A 19220-nucleotide genomic window follows, 5' to 3' on the forward strand; every position below is an offset into this window, starting at 1 on the left:
TTTTTCCAATGACACAATTCAGTTCAGTGGAGGTTAAAAGAAAAGTTTTGGTATTTTTAACTGACCTGCATGGTAACTTTTTTCAGATTTATCAATTCATTTTCAATTCAGAAAAAAAAAAATTGTGAAAATACTTGAGGTTTGTGTTTCAGTTCATATTAAAATCTTTAAATTCAAGAATGGGTCCTCAAGTCCTTACAAGTAAAGAACAGAGTGGCCAAGAGATTGCATCATCTAAGAATAAGGGTGCAAATTTACCTGGACAATTGGTTAGACCCCAGCAACAATCAAGAGCCCCTTCTCTTTGACCAAAAGGTTTTGGTGAAGTTATAAATATTAGATTCCTTTTCAGTTGTTCTGTATTTGGGAAATAACGATAAACTAATCTCTTTTTGGTATAAGTACTAGTAAAGTTCAAGTGTATTATTACCTATGTTATTTCTATATTTGTTAAGGACTGTAGCTTAGTTACTTTTTTTGCACCGATTGAATTTCTCTGCCATAGAAAAGGATTAAAGAGCTTTTAGCTTATGGTAAAAGAATTCAAAGCAAAAGTTTACTTTGAATTCAATTACCCAAATCTCTTTCTTTTGGAGAAATCCAATTCACATTTTCGACAGACACGTTTGCAATATCAATAAGCAAAGTAAAAATTGGTGAATATCAAGTTGAAGATAATCAAGTGAGGATAGTGGATGCCATACTACTGTTGGTTGAATTTAGAAATCTTTGTCACCCAACTTTTTGTCATAATTTGTCTCGTCATCAAAATTCGGCAGACTCAAAATGCAAGGATAGTTCTCATAACTTCATTTTGGCCAGTGAGAGGGGATTAGATTGAATTGCATACATGAATTTGGGCCTATAAGTACAAGGGCTTCAACAGGGAATAATATCCCAGTGAGGAAAGGAAATAAGGAAATGAGGAAATAAATTATATAAGAAGTAATGAATTAAAATAAAATATTTTCAAAACAATAAACATTAAAACAGATATTTCATATATAAACTCTGAAAAGACATGTCAGCCTGTTCAACAAAAATACATTTGCTGCAAGTTTGAACTTTTAAAGTTCTTCCGATTCAACTACCCGATTAGGGAGATCATTCCACAACTTGAATATGAGACCATTTTGGCCACAGAGAGAGGATTGGATTGTATGTATGAATTTGGGCTAAATAGCCTATGAGAACATTCAGCCCCATGTTCATCTAGATTAAAATCCTCATTTCACTATGAGGTAAAAATTAGAAAAGTTGATGTGTACAAAAGATGGAAGGAAGCAGGAATGGAAGTAAAGTAGGATAGAAAGCAAGTGCAGCCTGGCTGAAGGAACACTGCTTAGACTACTAACTAAAGCTTACAGTGCACCATGAGAGGTAGTAATGTCTGTAGTGCATCTCCATCCTTACCCACCTATGGGGGCTGGTGAGAGAAGGATTCACCAACAAGTGGCTCCCTTCATAAAAAAAACTCATCCAGTTACCGAATAAGACTGATTTTCCCAAGGAACAATTTGGTATACCAAAATCACCTCATCTTACAAGACTGTACATTACAGTAGGCATAATAATAGTGTAATTAAGGATACTCTTAAGACCATCATTACAAAATGTTGGATAAACTACAGAGGTATTTTACAGTCACAGTTTGAACCTTGGCATAAATTTAAACCTGGACCTTTTAGCCTTTAGAGACAGAGTTTGATATATTGACAGCTATCCTTTCGTAGAAGTCAACCAAAAAGATGAAATAATTGACAATTTTCATAGACAAACATGTTTTCAAAGCAAAAATAGGTTACCTTGTTCTTATTGGACTTCCCCTCTCAAAAAGATTTCCAATGTGATGAGAAATCTGCCTTTAGTTGGGAAATTAAATTTCAAAAAGAGGTCTCACCAGTTGAAAAAACTAAAGGTAAATATATTTTGTGTCATATGGAAAACTAATGGATGAAAATACTTGTAAGATTTTAAATAGAAAACTTGTTTATAGAAAACTGATGTATGAAAATACTTGTAAGATTTTAAATAGAAAACTTGTTTATAGAAAACTGATGGATGAAAATACTTATAAGATTTTAAATAGAAAACTTGTTTATTTGGACATTAGATAGCATTTTAAATTTACCATATATTTATTCTTAGAGGCAGTTTCAAATACATTTCAGCAACTATCACATATCATTTGAGAGGACTCACATTTGAATACCATAAGTGGTGGGCCTTTAGTTTAACAGAGTAAGCAAAGAAGCTTTAAAAGTAAAAATAATTTCAGTGGGATATATTGTTTCATAAATATAAATTAGAGTGAACAATTGTCATTTTTAATTTATGGCCCCAAATTTGTTGAAAAAATTATTCATCATTAGAAATCAATTAAGTAATTACCATCTTAGAGATTTCAGATGCCAAGCTACAACCCTTGTTGAAAAAGTAGGATGATACAAACTCAAGGATTCCAATCGGGAAAAGTCAGTGAGGAGAGGAAATAACTAATAAACTATATAGCTTATAAGAAGTAACAAAAAACTATATAAAATATACTAAAAACTGTAACGTTAAAATAGATCTGTCAGAATAACCTATGAAACGAGACTTAAGCTATCATACGAATGCAGAATTTAGAAACTTGTGGAAAAATACCCGTATCATAGTTGGAGACATTTTCAACATTTTGTTACTGTCAATAAATCTTTCTTAATCATTATAATAGAAGAAAAACATCTTTACTCATACAAAAAAATGAGACTGAAAACTGCACTGATAATTTCAACAGCTACACTTTCAGTAAGTCCACAAATCATCAGAAAAATATTTTCTAACGACAGTGACAAATCACATTACAGTACACATGCTTTCCATGGAAAAAGAAAATTCAGGTCATGTAACATGTTCATTAATTAACATAAGAATAATAAAATTCTCAATTCTATGGTACTCTTTACTAGAAAATTATTATTCACATTAATCTGCGTTGCAGAATATTACAAAAACTAATCTACGATAAATTTATAAAAATAACGGATGAGTTCCAAAGGAAACCCCACCCTGACCTATGATGTAATTCATTAATATGTGAACAGTTAGATAGACTCAAGGAAGATGTATTAAGATCATTATGATAAGGTAGTTAATCACACCACAGAATAAAATAAACAAATAAACAGAGATATATTTCAAATTTTTTTGAGTAATTTGTATTCCTCTTAACTATACAAACTGGAGTCCTTTAATAGTATTACTGTATTTTAACAAAGCATGAACTTGGCTGTTAAAATCTATAACGAGGTGTCAATGGTTATTGGCAGGTAGCGGGGAAAGCCCAACAACTCTGCCGTCTCATCAGGTGATCCCTTTCACCTTCACCTAGGACTTGTGGGGTGGACGAGGCAGGAAGTTTAACTTAAAGATTTACATTTGTACATGCACCGTTAGGAAAAATACAAATAATAGATACAAACCCTCATCCTTAAATAAGAGATTCATCCTTAGGTAGGAGGAAGTTCTTAAAACCAATGACGGTGGTTAAAATCCTGGGATTTCATACGCTTGGTCCTTAGAAAAAGCAGGTGTTGACTCTAATCCACTTTCTATAACCTGGAATCTCTCCTTTTTGTCTTCTTAATATAAGTCGTCGGCGCCCACTCGTGTCCGAGTATTGGGTTCTGTCGTTAGCCATCAGCCTCCTATCTATCAGACACAAGCACCCACCCCATAGATAGGAGGCACATTAATATAAGTAGAACTAGAAGAATTGCCATAGGGAATGGACAGGGAGGTGAAGAAGGCTGTGCGTGTATCCTTCCCTTACTCAAAGATGTTAAGTAAGGTGATGGCGCTCCAAAAGGCAACTATTAGCAATAAACTGTGCCTCTAAGGGGCTGGATAGGAAGGAAAGTGTTACGTCTACAGCTTCTTCCAATAGTGCAGTGAAGACCACACACGAGGATGAGAAGACTTTGCCTTAAATGGCACCAAGGCATGCGGAACTCATTCCATTAACAGAATACCCTCTACCCAAGGACAGCCATGATGTCCTAAGGAGATCATCCTTGTCTGCATCGTCACCTTAAATTAAAATTTCTTTGAGTTCACAGTGAGAAGGAATGATTGCTTCTCTAAAAAAAAAAACAGGTAAAGCCAGCTCACACTGGGCTTGCCCTAAAATTAAATTAACAGCAAAGGATCTGAAGCCAGAGTACTTCAAGGAGAAGCAGAAGGCCTAGAGGATTTCTCAGACTTCCAGGAAGACCCAAAAGGCAAAGAATCTTGCTTAGCATCCTTTGTCCTCATTCCAGACTCTTGCCACTGGGAGGACAACCACTCCTCACATTGCTCACAGGAGGGGGAAGTCTGTACACAGTCATGACTCCAGTAGGAAGGGCCCAAAGAATGGAAATACAAAGACAACTTCCTCATGAAGATTTCACATCAACGGCCAGAAACTCCTCGCAAGATCGCAAGCTTACTCTTGGTTTCTCAATGTGACCAACACACTGCAATCAAACTGTCTTAAAGTAAAAAAAGAAAATTAAACAAATCAAATTTGGAACAGAGCGTACATCTGTACGTCTCTGAATCTGAAGTCAAAGTGGTTACTCGGTGAGGCAGCAAAGGGCTGGACTTCCCCACTACCCGCCAATAACTTCCGACACTTCGTTACAATCAAAGGGCAAGGATTTGGGTGTGTGTAGGAACAAACAGAAAGTACAATACAGAAGTGAAAAAAAGATAGACCACATGAAACAAGATGTTTTAAATATAACTGAAATAAAACACCTGTGAAATTGATATATTGGACAGCTTTTCATATGACAATTCAACAGTAAAAAAGAAATACTTAAATATAAAGATGTTGTTAGATACCACTATCACCAATCGTATTATGAAATATTGCGCCATTACTTGAAAATATCTACATGACCAACCTTTGATTTTAAACTACTTTATATTCACTTAACAAATAGGTTCTATATGAAAACTCTACAAGCATTTACTGTCAAATCTGACACATCTGGAGCTAATCCATTCCTAATACTGTATAAAAATGTACGTAAGTTCCCTAACAAAATAAGATCATTCACAATGGAAGTTAAGGAATGACAACATTGGAAATATAAGTTATGAAATCTCAATCAATTATAATATATGACACCGACATTGAGATATCTTCATTTACTTCATTAGCGATAACAACCTCATAGTGGTTTCAGACAGCTGAGGTGAAGGAGGTAACTCATCCATACGAAGTTTCTCTACTTTGGTACTAGGCCGATGCAAGTGGTAATTGTCAGTGGGTTTCGTATCATGGACATTCTCATTAGTTCCCTTCCAATTACTCTTCTTATTATATTCTGTTTGAGGAATCAATTTACCATTTCTTGAAAACTGAGGCTTAGTATCACATGAATATTGATTTGTATTCATCTTATTTTGTAATGATAATAATGACCTCGTTATGTCTGACAACTCGGGCGAAACTGGGATATCGTTCTGACTGCCAAGATGGCTTTGTGAACTGGACGAGTTTAACATAGCAGAAGCATATCCAGAGAGAACAGGTTCTTCCGGTGTTCCTTTATTAACGGTGTTCACAGACTTCCTATCGTAGAATTGGTACGACAATAATGGTTCCTCAGGAGTCACTACATCGGCCTGAGCCGACTGCTTCATACTTGACACTTGGGTTGACAACACTGGTTCTTCGGGGGTTCTGGTCTTCGGTGCATCTGCTATTGTAAATTTAGAGAGAGAGGAAAGCACTGGTTCCTCTGGTGTTCTACATTCTACCTCAGTGTTTATACCATGTTTCGAAGGCTGATATGTAAGAACGGGCTCCTCTGGAAACTTATTCACTGTACGACCTGATTCTAAATCTGCACTTAGGTATGAAAGAACAGGTTCCTCTGGGGTCTTGTCCAATTTAGAAATTACATTTTGAGGGGTCTTTACATCTTTACGAGGAAGACTGGATGCTTCTTCACTATCGCATTGTCCTGATATGCTACTTGGAATGATGTTACTGTTAGACTCTTTATCTTGAAATGAAGGTTTATTCAGTCTGCCGTAAGGAATTGACTTCAAAAACTGAGTGGTATACTCTGAGAGTTCAGGCTCTACTGGTGTGTTACAAACATTAGTAATGGAAGACTTATTTGTTGAGATACTATTCTTTATAGGTGTCTGAGGATCTACGGAAGATTCCGAAATAACAGCACTGTCATCGGGTACTAATTCTTCTGAAATATCATACTTGGGCATACTTCTATAATCCTGGGTAACCTCTAGCTTCTCTCTCATAGGTACCCTTCTCATCTGTACTACATCGGGAGTCACCTGAAAGCCACAGTTCTCGACTTTTTCTAACCACTGTTCTACAGTCACAGAATTACTACCATATGTACATGATTCAAGATCTCTCTTTTTCAAAAATGAAGGCCTCATTTGGCTAGATGCAGGGGTTGTTTTATGATCTGTTACATTTGGTTTGCTCCTCTCCTGAAAGTAAAAGCAAAAATTAGTCAAGTCAGCTTACAATAATGCAGTAAACAATTCTTACATAAATAACTAACAATTTAGTGAAAAACCTAAATGCCTTATATACTATAAAAATGAACTGTACATTAAACGTTTTATTTGATAAAGCAGACACCAGTCTAATTTGAAAATCAATAATTACAAAAAATATGAGGGGAGAATAAACAGAAAGTGACATTCTATTGGTCCAGATGTTAAGAAATAACATAAAACATGGGTATCAAATGCTATGAAAGACAACTACTGTACAATTCACAGAGGTTGTATCTATCATCGAGAAAATCACTTACTCAACAATGTGTACTTTTTGAAGAAATCTGTCAACAATATCACACACAAAATTAACAAATAATAAAATTCATGAACTAGGATGCCACTATGTGATTAGTAAACTGCATCCTGTTCGTAATACTAAGTATGCAGTTAATTCTAATAGTCAGGCCTTCTCCATCATGAGGCTCAATACTACACAGTACTCTAGAAGTTTTATTCCAACTGTGACCAAGTTGTGGAATGATCTTCCTAATAGGGTAGTTGAATCAGTAAAACTTCAAAAGTTCAAACTTGCGGGAAATGTTTTTATGTTAAACAGGCTGACATAAGTCTTTTTATAGTTTATATATGATGAGGAAGGGCAGTGAATGGTGGAATGAAGGAGTGAAGGTAAAAGTGGAAGAGAAAAAGAGGGCTTTTGAAGAATGGCAGCAGAGTAATAGTGTAGAGAAGTATGAAAAATATAAAGAGAAAAATGTGGAAGTAAAGCGCAAGGTACGTGAGGCAAAGAGGGCAGCTGACCTGAGGTGGGGTCAGGGATTGAGTCATTCATATGAAGAGAATAAGAAGAAGTTTTGGAAAGAAGTGAAGAGAGTAAGGAAGGCTGGCTCAAGAATTGAAGAGACAGTGAAAGATGGAAATGGAAGGTTGTTAAAAGGAGAGGAGGCAAGGAAAAGGTGGGCGGAATATTTTGAAAGTTTACTGAATGTTGAGGATAATAGGGAGGCAGATATAATTGCTGTTGCAGGTGTTGAGGAGCCAGTGATGGGAGATGAGAATGAGAGAGAGATTACAATAGATGAAGTGAGGAGAGCACTAGATGAAACGAGAGTAAAAGCGTCTGGTATGGATGGTGTGAGAGCCGAGATGTTGAAGGAGGGGGGTGTGACTGTACTAGAATGGTTGGTGAGATTGTTTAGTATGTGTTTTGTGTTGTCAATGGTACCAGTAGATTGGGTTTGTGCATGTATTGTACCACTATATAAGGGTAAGGGAGATGTGCATAAGTGTTGTAATTCAAGAGGTATTAGTTTGTTAAGCGTAGTTGGAAAAGTGTATGGTAGAGTAATGATTAATAAGATCAAGGATAAAACAGGGAATGCAATCTTAGAAATACAGGGTGGTTTTAGAAGAGGTAGGGGTTGTATGAATCAGATTTTTAGTTAGGCAGATATGCGAGAAATATTTAGCAAAAGGTAAGGAGGTGTGTGTTGCGTTTATGGATCTGGAGAAAGCGTATGATAGAGTTGATAGGGAAGCAATGTGGAATGTGATGAGGTTATATGGAGTTGGTGGAAGGTTGTTGCAAGCAGTGAAAAGTTTCTACAAAGGTAGTAAAGCATGTGTTAGGATAGGAAATGAAGTGAGTGATTGGTTTCCGGTGAGAGTGGGGCTGAGACAGGGATGTGTGATGTCGCCGTGGTTGTTTAACTTGTATGTTGATGGAGTAGTGAGAGAGGTGAATGCTCGAGTGCTTGGATGAGGATTAAAACTGGTAGACGAGAATGACCATGAATGGGAGGTAAATCAGTTTTTGTTTGCGGATGATACTGTACTGGTTGCAGACACAGAAGAGAAGCTTGGACGATTAGTGACAGAATTTGGAAGTGTGTGTGAGAGAAGGAAGTTGAGAGTTAAGGTGGGTAAGAGTAAGGTTATGAGATGTATGAGAAGGGAAGGTGGTGCAAGGTTGAATGTCATGTTGAATGGAGAGTTACTTGAGGAGGTGGATCAGTTTAAGTACTTGGGGTCTGTTGTTGCAGCAAATGGTGGAGTGGAAGCAGATGTACGTCAGAGAGTCAATGAAGGTTGCAAAGTGTTGGGGGCAGTTAAGGGAGTAGTAAAAAATAGAGGGTTGGGCATGAATGTAAAGAGAGTTCTATATGAGAAAGTGATTGTACCAACTGTGATGTATGGATCAGAGTTGTGGGGAATGAAAGTGACGGAGAGAGAGAAATTGAATGTGTTTGAGATGAAGTGTCTAAGGAGTATGGCTGGTGTATCTCGAGTAGATAGGGTTAGGAACGAAGTGGTGAGGGTGAGAACGGGTGTAAGAAATGAGTTAGCAGCTAGAGTGGATATGAATGTGTTGAGGTGGTTAGGCCATGTTGAGAGAATGGAAAATGGCTGTCTGCTAAAGAAGGTGATGAATGCAAGAGTTGATGGGAGAAGTACGAGAGGAAGGCCAAGGTTTGGGTGGATGGATGGAGTGAAGGAAGCTCTGGGTGATAGGAGGATAGATGTGAGCGAGGCAAGAGAGCGTGCTAGAAATAGGAATGAATGGCGAGCGATTATGACGCAGTTCCGGTAGGGCCTGCTGCTGCCTCCGATGCCTTAGATGACCGCGGAGGTAGCAGCAGTAGGAGATTCAGCATTATGAAGCTTCATCTGTGGTGGATAATGTGGGAAGGTGGGCTGTGACACCCTAGCAGTACCAGCTGAACTCGGTTGAGTCCCTTGTTAGGCTGGGAGGAATGTAGAGTAGAGGTCCCCTTTTTGTTTTTGTTTCTTTGTTGATGTCGGCTACCCCCCAAAATTGGGGGAAGTGCCTTGGTATATATATGTACTGTATGTATGTATGTATGTATATGAAATATCTGTTTTAATGTTGTTATTGTTTCTAAAATATTTTATTTTAATTGTTTATTACTCCTTACATCGTTTATTTTATTATTTCCTTTCCTCGCTGGGCTATTTTTTCCTGTTGGAGCCCTTGGAATTATAGCATATTACTTTTCCAACTAGGGTTGTAGCTTAGCTAGTAATAATAATAATAATAATAATTATAATAATAATAATAATATTAATTATAATAATAATAATAATAATAATAATAATAATAATAATAATAATATCATCTGGAATAACACCTTGAAATCATCTTGCACTGAGTGATTAGGACATTTCTTGTTTCATCTTTTATTGCACTGGGCTGCTTACCCTATTGCAGTAATATCATACAAATGCACTCCATCATAAGCAATTGTAAAATGGAAATTATTTAGTACTCACTTTACTTATGGAAATTTTAATTTTTTTGTTAATAAATTTTATATTTCTAGTATAATCTACCACTTTATAGTAATCTAATGGAGTCAGAAGTATACTTCCTCAACTAAAAAAACTGCTACCATCTCACTCAGAGCTACAATGACACCAATGAAATATAATGGGTATTATTATTTCTTGCTAGGCTATAACCCTAGTTGGGAAACCAGGATGCTATAAGCCTCCCCCGGGGCTCCAACAGAGAAAATAGCCCAGTGAGGAAAGGAGACAAGGAAAAATATTTTAAGAACAGTAACAACATTAAAATAAATATTGCTTATATAAACTATAAAAACTTTACCAAAACAAGAGGAAGAGAAATAAGACAGAATATTGTGCCCGAGAGTTACCCTTAAGCAAGAGACCTCTAAACCAAGGTAGTAAAGACCATGGTATAGAGGTTATGGCACTACCCAAGACTAGAAAACAATGGTTTGATTTGTGGAGTGTCCTTCTCCTAAAAGAGTTGCTTACAATAGCTAAAAAGTCTCTTTTAACCATACCAAGTTTTCTCACACAAATCCCCAACTTCATTACTGTCGGCATTTACTTATAAAGTAACTTCCCAAGACCATCTTATTTTGCAAACCCAGGTGTTCAGGTTGGTTAGTAACTTGGCAATACTCCCATAAGCAATTGAAATGACTTATCGCAATGAAATTGTGTTTCCAGACATCAGTGTCTTGTACGTGGCAGTGAATAAAAACATCTGCATCCATTTTTCTTTTAAAGGCTTGTCCTCCTTAATATGACAAATTCGTAGATAATTTGTATTTTTCCTAACCATACAAACCTTAGCTATTTACATAGGGTATTACTTTCGGCGTAGCTGAAATGGCGAGCCATTAGATTTTTAACGAGGGTTAACTACCCCCTCGCTAGTTAGCGAGGGGGTAGGGGAGTGGTAGCTAGCTACCCCTCCCCCCTCACACACCGGTGAACTGATTACTTCGCTTAGAGGTAGGACTTCACGGGGGACAGGGCTGGCGGGTAAGTATGTGTAAATAGCTAAGGTTTGTATGGTTAGGAAAAATACAAATTATCTACGAATTTGTCATTTGTTACGTAACCGAAATACAAACCCCGCTATTTACATAGGGTGACTCAACCCTTAGGTAGGGTGGTAAGTCCCAGCCTTACTGGCTTTGGCTTTGCCCGGGGACTCAGAATCCGAGACTGAAAGGCGCATCTCTTCCCGCAAATACACGAGAAACTCCGCTATTGCTGGATTAGTGGCATCGAGTGGAGAGATACCCCTTCCACGACACCAACCACAGAAGACTCTCCACCTCGCCAAGGTAGACTCCTGCGGATGTCTTTCGCAGGTGTCGAGACATCCTTTCCGCAACTTGTTGCGAAAAGCCTCTCTCTGTGAGGAGATTTTGGATAGTCTCCAGGCGTGAAGCTACGGCTTGTAGGAGATGTTGGAGTGTGGTTGTTTGAGTAGCTCGTGTCGAGGAGGGAGTCCACTCGGGAGTTCCGTCAGGAGCTGCAGAAAGTCCAGGAACCACTCTGCGTGATGCCATAGTGGAGCTAGTAAGGTCATTGACAGGTCAACCGATATTCTGGTCTTGATGAGCACCCTTCTCATCAGACAGAACAGGGGAAAGGTGTAAACGCCGATGTTGACCCACCGTTGTTGGAAGGCATCTTGCCAGAGTGCCTTGGGGTCCGGGACTGGGAAGCAGTACAGCAGAAGCTTGAAATTCAAGGCTGTTGCGAACGGATCCACCGTCGGGGAACCCCACAAAGTCAGAACTTTGTTGGCTACTAGAGGATCCAAAGACCACTCGCTACTCACTATCTGCGATGCCCTGCTCAGACTGTCGGCAAGCACATTCCTTTTGCCAGGAATGAAGCGAGCCGATAGTGGAAACGAGTGGACTTCGGTCCATCTCAGTATCTTTACTGCAAGATGGGATAGCTGTTGTGAAAAGGTACCTCCTTGTTTGATGATGTAAGCCACTACCGTGGTGTTGTCACTCCTCACCACCACGGAGTGACCCGCCAGGTACTGTTGGAACTGTTGAAGTGCCAGAAATACGGCCTTCATCTCTAGCAGGTTTATGTGGAGGCACTTTCTGATTCTGACCATAGGCCTGAGGTCCTGTGGTTTAGAACGTGGGCCCCCCACCCTTCTTTTGAGGCGTCCAAGAACAGCATCACATCCGGGGGGAGGACGATAAGATCCACTCCCTTTCGGAGGTTTTCGTCTGTCACCCACCACTTGAAGGTCCGTCCGTTCCGCAAGACCCATAGGGACCAAAACGTCCGGGGAATCGTGACCTTGATTCCACCGGGACTTGGGCCGCCAATGCAGGGATCTCATCCTGAGGCGCCCAAATGGAACTAGACGGGCCAGGGAGGAAAGGTGACCGAGAAGACGTAACCATGATTGGGCTGGGAGTTCTTCTCGTCTGAGGAAAGGATCTGCGACCCTCCTCAGCCTTGCAATCCTGTGTGGAGATTGGCGTCCAAGATCATGCCTAGATATACCAGTCGTTGAGATGGAGGCAGAGAAGACTTCTCGAGATTTACCAGGATCTCTAGATCTTGGCAAAGTCTCAGAAGCTTGTCCCGGTGTCGAAGAAGGGTCGACTCCGAGTCAGCCAGGATCAGCCAGTCGTCCAGATAGCGGAGGAGACAGATGCCGATCCTGTGTGCCCACGAAGAGATCAGGGTGAACACTCTGGTGAATACCTGAGGTGCTGTGGAGACCGAAACACAGCACCTCGAACTGGTAGATCTTGTTGTCTAGGCTGAATCTTAAGTACTTCCTTGAAGACGGATGGATTGGGATCTGGAAGTACGTGTCCTTCCGATCCAGTGTACACATGAAGTCTTGTGGTCTCACTGCAAGTCTGACCGTGTCTGCTGTCTCCATGCTGAACGGAGTTTGTTTGACAAACCTGTTCAGAGCTGAGAGGTCGATGACTGGTCTCCCGCCCCCAGACACCTTCTTTACAAGAAAGAGTCGACTAAAGAAGCCTGGGGAACCGTCGACGATCTCTTGGCGAGCATCCTTCTTTAGCATGGTCTCAACTTCTGCCCGTAGGGCTAGCCCCTTTGCCGGTCCCATGGCATAGGAGCTCAACGACACTGGATTCGCTGTCAGGGGAGGTAGAGATGTTGTGAACGGGATGCGAGATCCCTGACTGATTATGGAAATCGTCCAGGAATCAGCCCCGAGTTGCTGCCACCTGAATGTGCAACTTTGTAGGCATCGCCCCACTGGTGGACATGCAGGGGGATTGCCAATCCTAGCGTTTGCGGCCTCGGCCACTGCCTCTAGGATTCTTGGCACCCCTGGCTTTCTGCCCTTCTTGTCTTTGACAGGAAAGGGCTGCTGTTTGGACACCGTCGTCTTTGCTGCCACTGCCAATTTCGTCGTCTTGGACGGGTGAGGTTATTGAGGTGCTGGAGGTCTGTAGGGCTTCGTTGTGAGAGCCCTTTGGAGGAGAGAATCCTGATTGGATTTCCTCTACCTCCCAGCTGCCTGTTCCACATCTTTGGGCTCAAACAGACTCTTTCCCATAAGGGAGTGTCTGAGCTTGCCGACTTAGAAGGCCGGGACCTTCGAAAGGAACCTTTCTGCCACCGCATCACGTCTTTTCAAGATCGAATTGGCCCACAAGTTCGAGGTTTGGTGGGCCAGAACTCAATGGTGCGGGTGCCTGAAAGGAGGAAGGTCTCCAGTGCCTTCCTGGTGCTTTCTTTGGACCAATCCTCGGATGGCAACAGGATGCCAAGAGACCCTAACCTGACGTCCAGCCACGAAGTAGCCTGCATGGCGCACTTCGCGACCTTCTCCTGGCTTAGGATCTCTGTCGCCGAGGAAGTCACTTGCCGGCTAGAGAGTCTCTCGAGAGGGACTCCCTTGGTAAGCTCTTCCGCAGAGTGCAACGGAAGAGCTAAGCCTGACTCCTCCATGATCTCAAAATACCTCCTCTGGTGGAGGTGGGAGGAGCTTGTTGCCAGTAGTGGAACGGCTGGAGGAGGCATGCTCGGAGAGCTGGCCCTCAACCTTACCCCTAGGCACTCTTCGCCCCTTGGGACCAGGGCAAAACCGTACTGGCCTTAGTGGGTTTCTGAGTGCCAAAGATTCGGTCCAGGACCGTGACCTTGCCCTCACGAGGAGGAACCTCAGGGTCCTTGAACCCGTTGAGATGCCTCATCAGAGTCCAGACTTGCCAGAAGGCATGCTCTGACTCTGTTGCTCTCCCCCTAGAGAGCTGGCAGCAAAGTCTCCCTTCCCCAAAGGCTCTACTTGGGGGAACTCTTAGAGTCCTTCGGTTCCCTCCTAGGAGAGATACAGAACTCCAACAAAGAAGTCTGAGGGCTCTTCTCTCCCTAACACGGGACGATTCTCCTGCTCGAGGTGGGGTTTCTCCCATTGGTGCGGTGGGAGAAGGTCTCACCTTGGCAGAGAGACGCCCTGGCGCTCGCGCGATGGGAAAAACCAAGGGGTCGGGCGCGAGAGACGCTGGCGCTTGCGCGATGGGAAAAACCCAGGGGTCGGGCGCGAGAGACCGTTGAAAACACTCTCACACACGCGGGCGCGCGAGCGAGACTTCATAGGGTGAGCAGGAATAAGATTGACGTGCAGGAACAGAATGAATAGCCCATGAAAATGTCGGCGCGCACGCGCGGTTGTCAGCGCGCGCGTACGAGGTTGTTGGCGCTTGTGCGTGAAAGAAGATCGACAGCGCTTAAAGATCGACGGCGCTTAAAGATCGTCGGCGCTTGTGCACGCAAGAAGATCGTCGGCGTTTGCGCGCGTAAGAAGACCGTCGGCGCTCGCGCGCGTAAGATCATTGGCGCGGGGAACCATCGGAGCCTGCGTGCAGACGATCGTCGGAGCTTACGTGCGTAGGAAGATTGTCAGCGCTAGCGAGCCAAAGAAGATCGCCGGATCGTCAGCGCTCGCTCACGAAAGAAGATCGTCGGCGCTTGCGCGCGTAAGAAGATCGTCGGCGCTTGGGCGCATAAGAAGATCGTCAGCACTAGCGTGCAAAAGAAGATCGTCGGCGCTTGCGCGCGTACAAAGATTGTTGGCGTAAGAAGATCGTCGGCGAGCACAAGCGCGCGCGCTAGGATGAAGGGACAGCTGACAGGACGATCAGGAACTGGGACGATCAACACTGGAAGTTATGGTGAGCGCCTGTGCGCTAACTCAGGACTGGAACAGGATTCCTCTGGATGGAAGTCTCAGGAACAGCAGGAACAGTAGGCGAGCGCTTGCGTGCAATTGCGCGCAGGAAAACGTTGGCGCGCAGGGGATACCTGGCGCTTAAGGGACTTACTCACAGTGTGAGAAAGCCCCTTTTGCCCCGAAGGGACCGGTGCCCGTTGGATAACGGGGTGCGTGGGCGCCCACAACGTCAGCAGCCAGGAACGGAGACGGCAGGTCAGCAGGTCTAGGAGATGGCGAACTGCGGAGAGGTCCTGAACAGCAAGCGTGTCTAAACAGGAGCAATCCTCCGAAGAGGAGTCTCTATGAGTGGCCTCTCTCGCGAACGAGAGGTGAACACTTTGTAGAAAAGACTAGAAGACACTGATGATGGCGCCCATTAGGGCCGCTGGATCAGCAAGCTGACCTATAAGGAGCAATCCTCCGATGAGGAGTCCTTATGAGTGGCCTCCGTCGCGAACAAGAGAGGTCACAAGATTGATCCTGCAGCTGCTCAGCCCCTTGAGCATAGCTGCAGGTGCAACCGCTCAGCCCCAAGAGCATAGTTGCATGAAGTTCCATGGTCCGGTCTTGCAACCGCTCAGCCCCTTAAGCATGGTTACAAGAGCGGTCGCTCAGCACCAAGAGCATAACCGCCTGAGGATCAGGAAAACCCATCCAGGAATTATTAAGGTATGAGAAGTTCCCCCTCTGCAGGGGAAAAAACTCATACTTGGGAAGGGAAGTTACCTACCACTGGAGGCGAACCTCCTTAGCGTTCTAAGATGAACTAAAGAGCTGACAGTTGTCAAGGGAGAACTTCTAAGAGAAGGGAACACGCCCATGACGATGTCCTAGAGAGACGGCAGCAACAGCAGACTCCCCAGGCACAAACAGGGCAGCTCTGCTTCGTTGGCACATCTAGGCAAATGAAGAAAAAAACTGGATCGTTAACTGGGAAAATAAAATAAATAATTAGTTAACAAAAATTCCCCCGGGAGGAACTCCGAAGAGAAACCCCGAGGGAATAGAAAACATAAGAATTACAAATTAAGTATGCGCCCTCCTCCCCCACTGACATTCACGGGAGAAGGGGGAGGGCGGAGAACTGTAACAAAACAGAATTATAATTATGTAACTCATCTAAGAATGTTCCCAAATAGTAAGAACCACTGAACCTCAAAGGGAAGTGTTTTCCACATAATGCTGAAAAGTTAACAAATACAATTAGATTTCATTAAAAATAATTGAGACAAATAAGTGGAATAGCAACCCGCACAGGAAAAAGCTTCCGTAATAGTACGTAGTAGTAGTAAAAGGGTGAACGACCTCGAGTAGAGAGAGAGACCGTAGTCAATCTAAACTCCCACGTTCCCTTCGCTGAGAATCCAAGTTCCCCGTAGGGAAGGAGGAACAGCGGAGAAAACAGATGAATGAAGAAAGTCCAACGATGAGGATTCCCCACAGCGGCCAAATTATCGGAAGCCGAAGGAACGACCGAAGGACCAAGGGAGAGGCCGCGCCCCATGAAGTGAAACCGCTGTGGCCTGGTACTACGCGGTGACGTTGTCGTACACTACACACACAGCACAAACACTGAAAAGAAAACTTACTATATTTCTACACACAAATATATACATAAACATAAAGAATGTTTATATATATATTAAGTATAAGAAAAAGTAAGTAAAGACAAAACATTAATGGCTGCCAAGCGAGGGTGGGAGCAGACATGTCTGCCCATCACCCGAGCCAAAAGTGAAGTGAATCAGTTCACCGGTGTGTGAGGGGGAAGTTAACACTCGTTAAAAATTTAATGGCTCGCCATTTCAGCCACGCCAAAAGTAATACCCTATGTAAATAGCATGGTTTGTATTTCGGTTACGGAACAAATAAATAATCATGTTATCAGAGGGCAGAATAGCAAGTCTCCCGTCATGGTAGAAAAGAGCAAAATAACAGATCTTACTCATTCTATATTGGAACTGCAATGAATAAATGACAGATGACAGAGATGGAAGAAGCTGGGAGGAGAATACAACATGCTGATGCTTTACCAGTGCTCTGTGTGAAAAGCCTGGCTTCAGAAGGCATGTAACCAACTCTCACATTTAGCAGAGACCAAACTAAATTAATATGCTATCTTTAAGATGAGGAAACTGGTGTCAAGGGTTGCTGATGACAATAGCAGTTTTCATTAAAAACTTCTGAGATATTTCTGGATACCCTCTAAGCATGTAAAGTGGTACAGTACTGTACAATGGTTTATGAGTTTTATTTAAGGGTTCTGTTGGTGACCCCTATCCCAGGCTTTGTCAATCCTTTTGAGGCAGCTGACAATGTGGAAATGTTCTTTTTAAAACTCTAAAAGGGTAAGCTTGGTTCCTTGGAACATTACTTTTGTGCACAGCTTCTTGAAATTAGAGATCACCTCATGATCAATGGATTGGAGTATTGGAGAGGTGTCGGGAGACATGAACTTGATCCTAATGAACTAGAACTCCTCCACTACATTGACTTCAATAGCTGGATGAACAGGAGCATTGCCCAATGTACCAAGGCTTGGAGTGGGAGGTTTTTCCAAATAAGATACCTTATGACCTTGGGACCAAAAACAGCATTGACCCATTCCACAAAAAAATGCCAGTCACCCAATCATTGTTTGACTTCCACATAATATTCAGTTGCTTCTGCACCTTGCATTTCTTAGAGATTCATGGATTCTCTGAGTGATTTACCAGGAAACGTCTGATTTTTCCAATCCCCGCTGCCATTAGCATAGAACATAAGGGTTAGGTGGTCTGTCATGGGCTTGTGACCAGGAATTGTCTGTTACTGTTATAATAAAGGTCCTCCCGGGCATTTTCTTCTACAAAGGGCTGGTCTCATCCCAAATGAACTCTTGCTGTGGCATGTAAAAATTTGATTCCACAAGCCTTTTAAATTCTACAACACAAGCTTCCACTGCCTTGACATCACTGCTAACAGCCCCACCATGTCTTTTAACTACAGATGACAGCTCTCTTGAAATTCTCAAACCAACCCTGGCTTGTCTTGAATGTTTCCTTTTCTTTTTCTGATGATGTACCTGGCTCCTTCTTCACAAGGTTCGTATACAATACCCTTTCTTTTCACAAATTATGTTTATGGTAATCATACCTCCAGGCTAACTGCTTTTCAGTGATACAGATAAACAGCAACATTTTCAAGAACATTAGCATTCCTTTTGCAATATCAATTGATTTGATATCTTCCCCTTTCTCAAGAATTGTACAAATCCTGGATGCTGTATGATTCTACATTTTTGTCAGGTTTGTCACCCGTGTACTTTGTTCATGCTTCTCAAATTCTTTTAATTTTAAGGCAAGTTGGTTTTCACAGGTCTTTAAAATGATGGTCCAGCACTTTGCTGCAGTAGAGGGGCTTGAGTGTCTCAATGATGGGCTGGGCAATGGCGGTGGGGTAGTTTATCCACCCTGGCAGGCTCAACCATACCGCTAAGGCCAGTTCTGAGAGACCAGACCAAGACTGGACCCCTATAGGCCTTCTCCTTTATTTAAGATAGGCAAAGGCTAGGAGAAGGAAAACTCCAAAATCAAACCAAACAAGACCCCAACGGCAGAGCTTCCCAGCGCCGGCGGAAGAGGGCAATGCCTATCGGGCAGGCAACAAGGCGGGCCTTGACATAACAAGAACCCGGCAGCCCGATGCAACCAACATCGGAGAAGCCGCCTGTCTCATATGTCTTGAGCCGTGGTGAAAACGGTGTGGGCCAAGTGTGTGTGCGTGGCCGTTGCAAAGCCACGACCACCCAAAACAATATACCCAGCTTCTGGCATTCTGTCGTTTCTAATAAGCACCCACCCCATAGATAGGAGGCTGATGGCTAACGACAGAACCCAATATTCGGACACGAGTGGGCGCCGACGACGAAAATGAGTAAAGCGAAGGCAAAAGACAACGTCTACTTTCTTCCTAGCCGAAGTAAAAAGTGGCTTGTTTTCGCTACTGCGTTTGTGAGCAGGGTGGTTGGTCCTAAACCCCGCTAATTAGCGGTGGGTAGTTACACCTCGCTAAAGGTTTTACGGCTAGTTTCAGCTGTCGCCGAAATATATCTCCATAGTAACGAGCTGAAAGGTTTGCATTTGGTGCCAGAACAACCATATTTTCCAGAATATCTACTCTCTCT

General features: G+C 42.5%; 1 protein-coding gene across 1 annotated transcript in view; it reads right to left on the reverse strand.

Annotated features, from left to right (window-relative positions):
- Positions 1–2930: 2930 nt before the first annotated feature.
- Positions 2931–19220, reverse strand: part of LOC137645602 (uncharacterized) — a 52055-nt gene continuing 35765 nt past the window's right edge. Inside the window, exons 7-8 of the mRNA XM_068378399.1 lie at positions 3733–6501; positions 2931–3623 (exon numbers count right to left, since the gene is read on the reverse strand). Of these exons, the coding sequence (XP_068234500.1) occupies positions 5179–6501 (1323 nt within the window). The 3' untranslated portion in view covers positions 2931–3623; positions 3733–5178. The remainder of the gene's footprint in view (positions 3624–3732; positions 6502–19220) is intronic.

This window comes from Palaemon carinicauda, chromosome 8, assembly GCF_036898095.1.
Source record: "Palaemon carinicauda isolate YSFRI2023 chromosome 8, ASM3689809v2, whole genome shotgun sequence".
In the NCBI taxonomy this organism is placed as follows: Eukaryota; Metazoa; Arthropoda; class Malacostraca; order Decapoda; family Palaemonidae; genus Palaemon; species Palaemon carinicauda.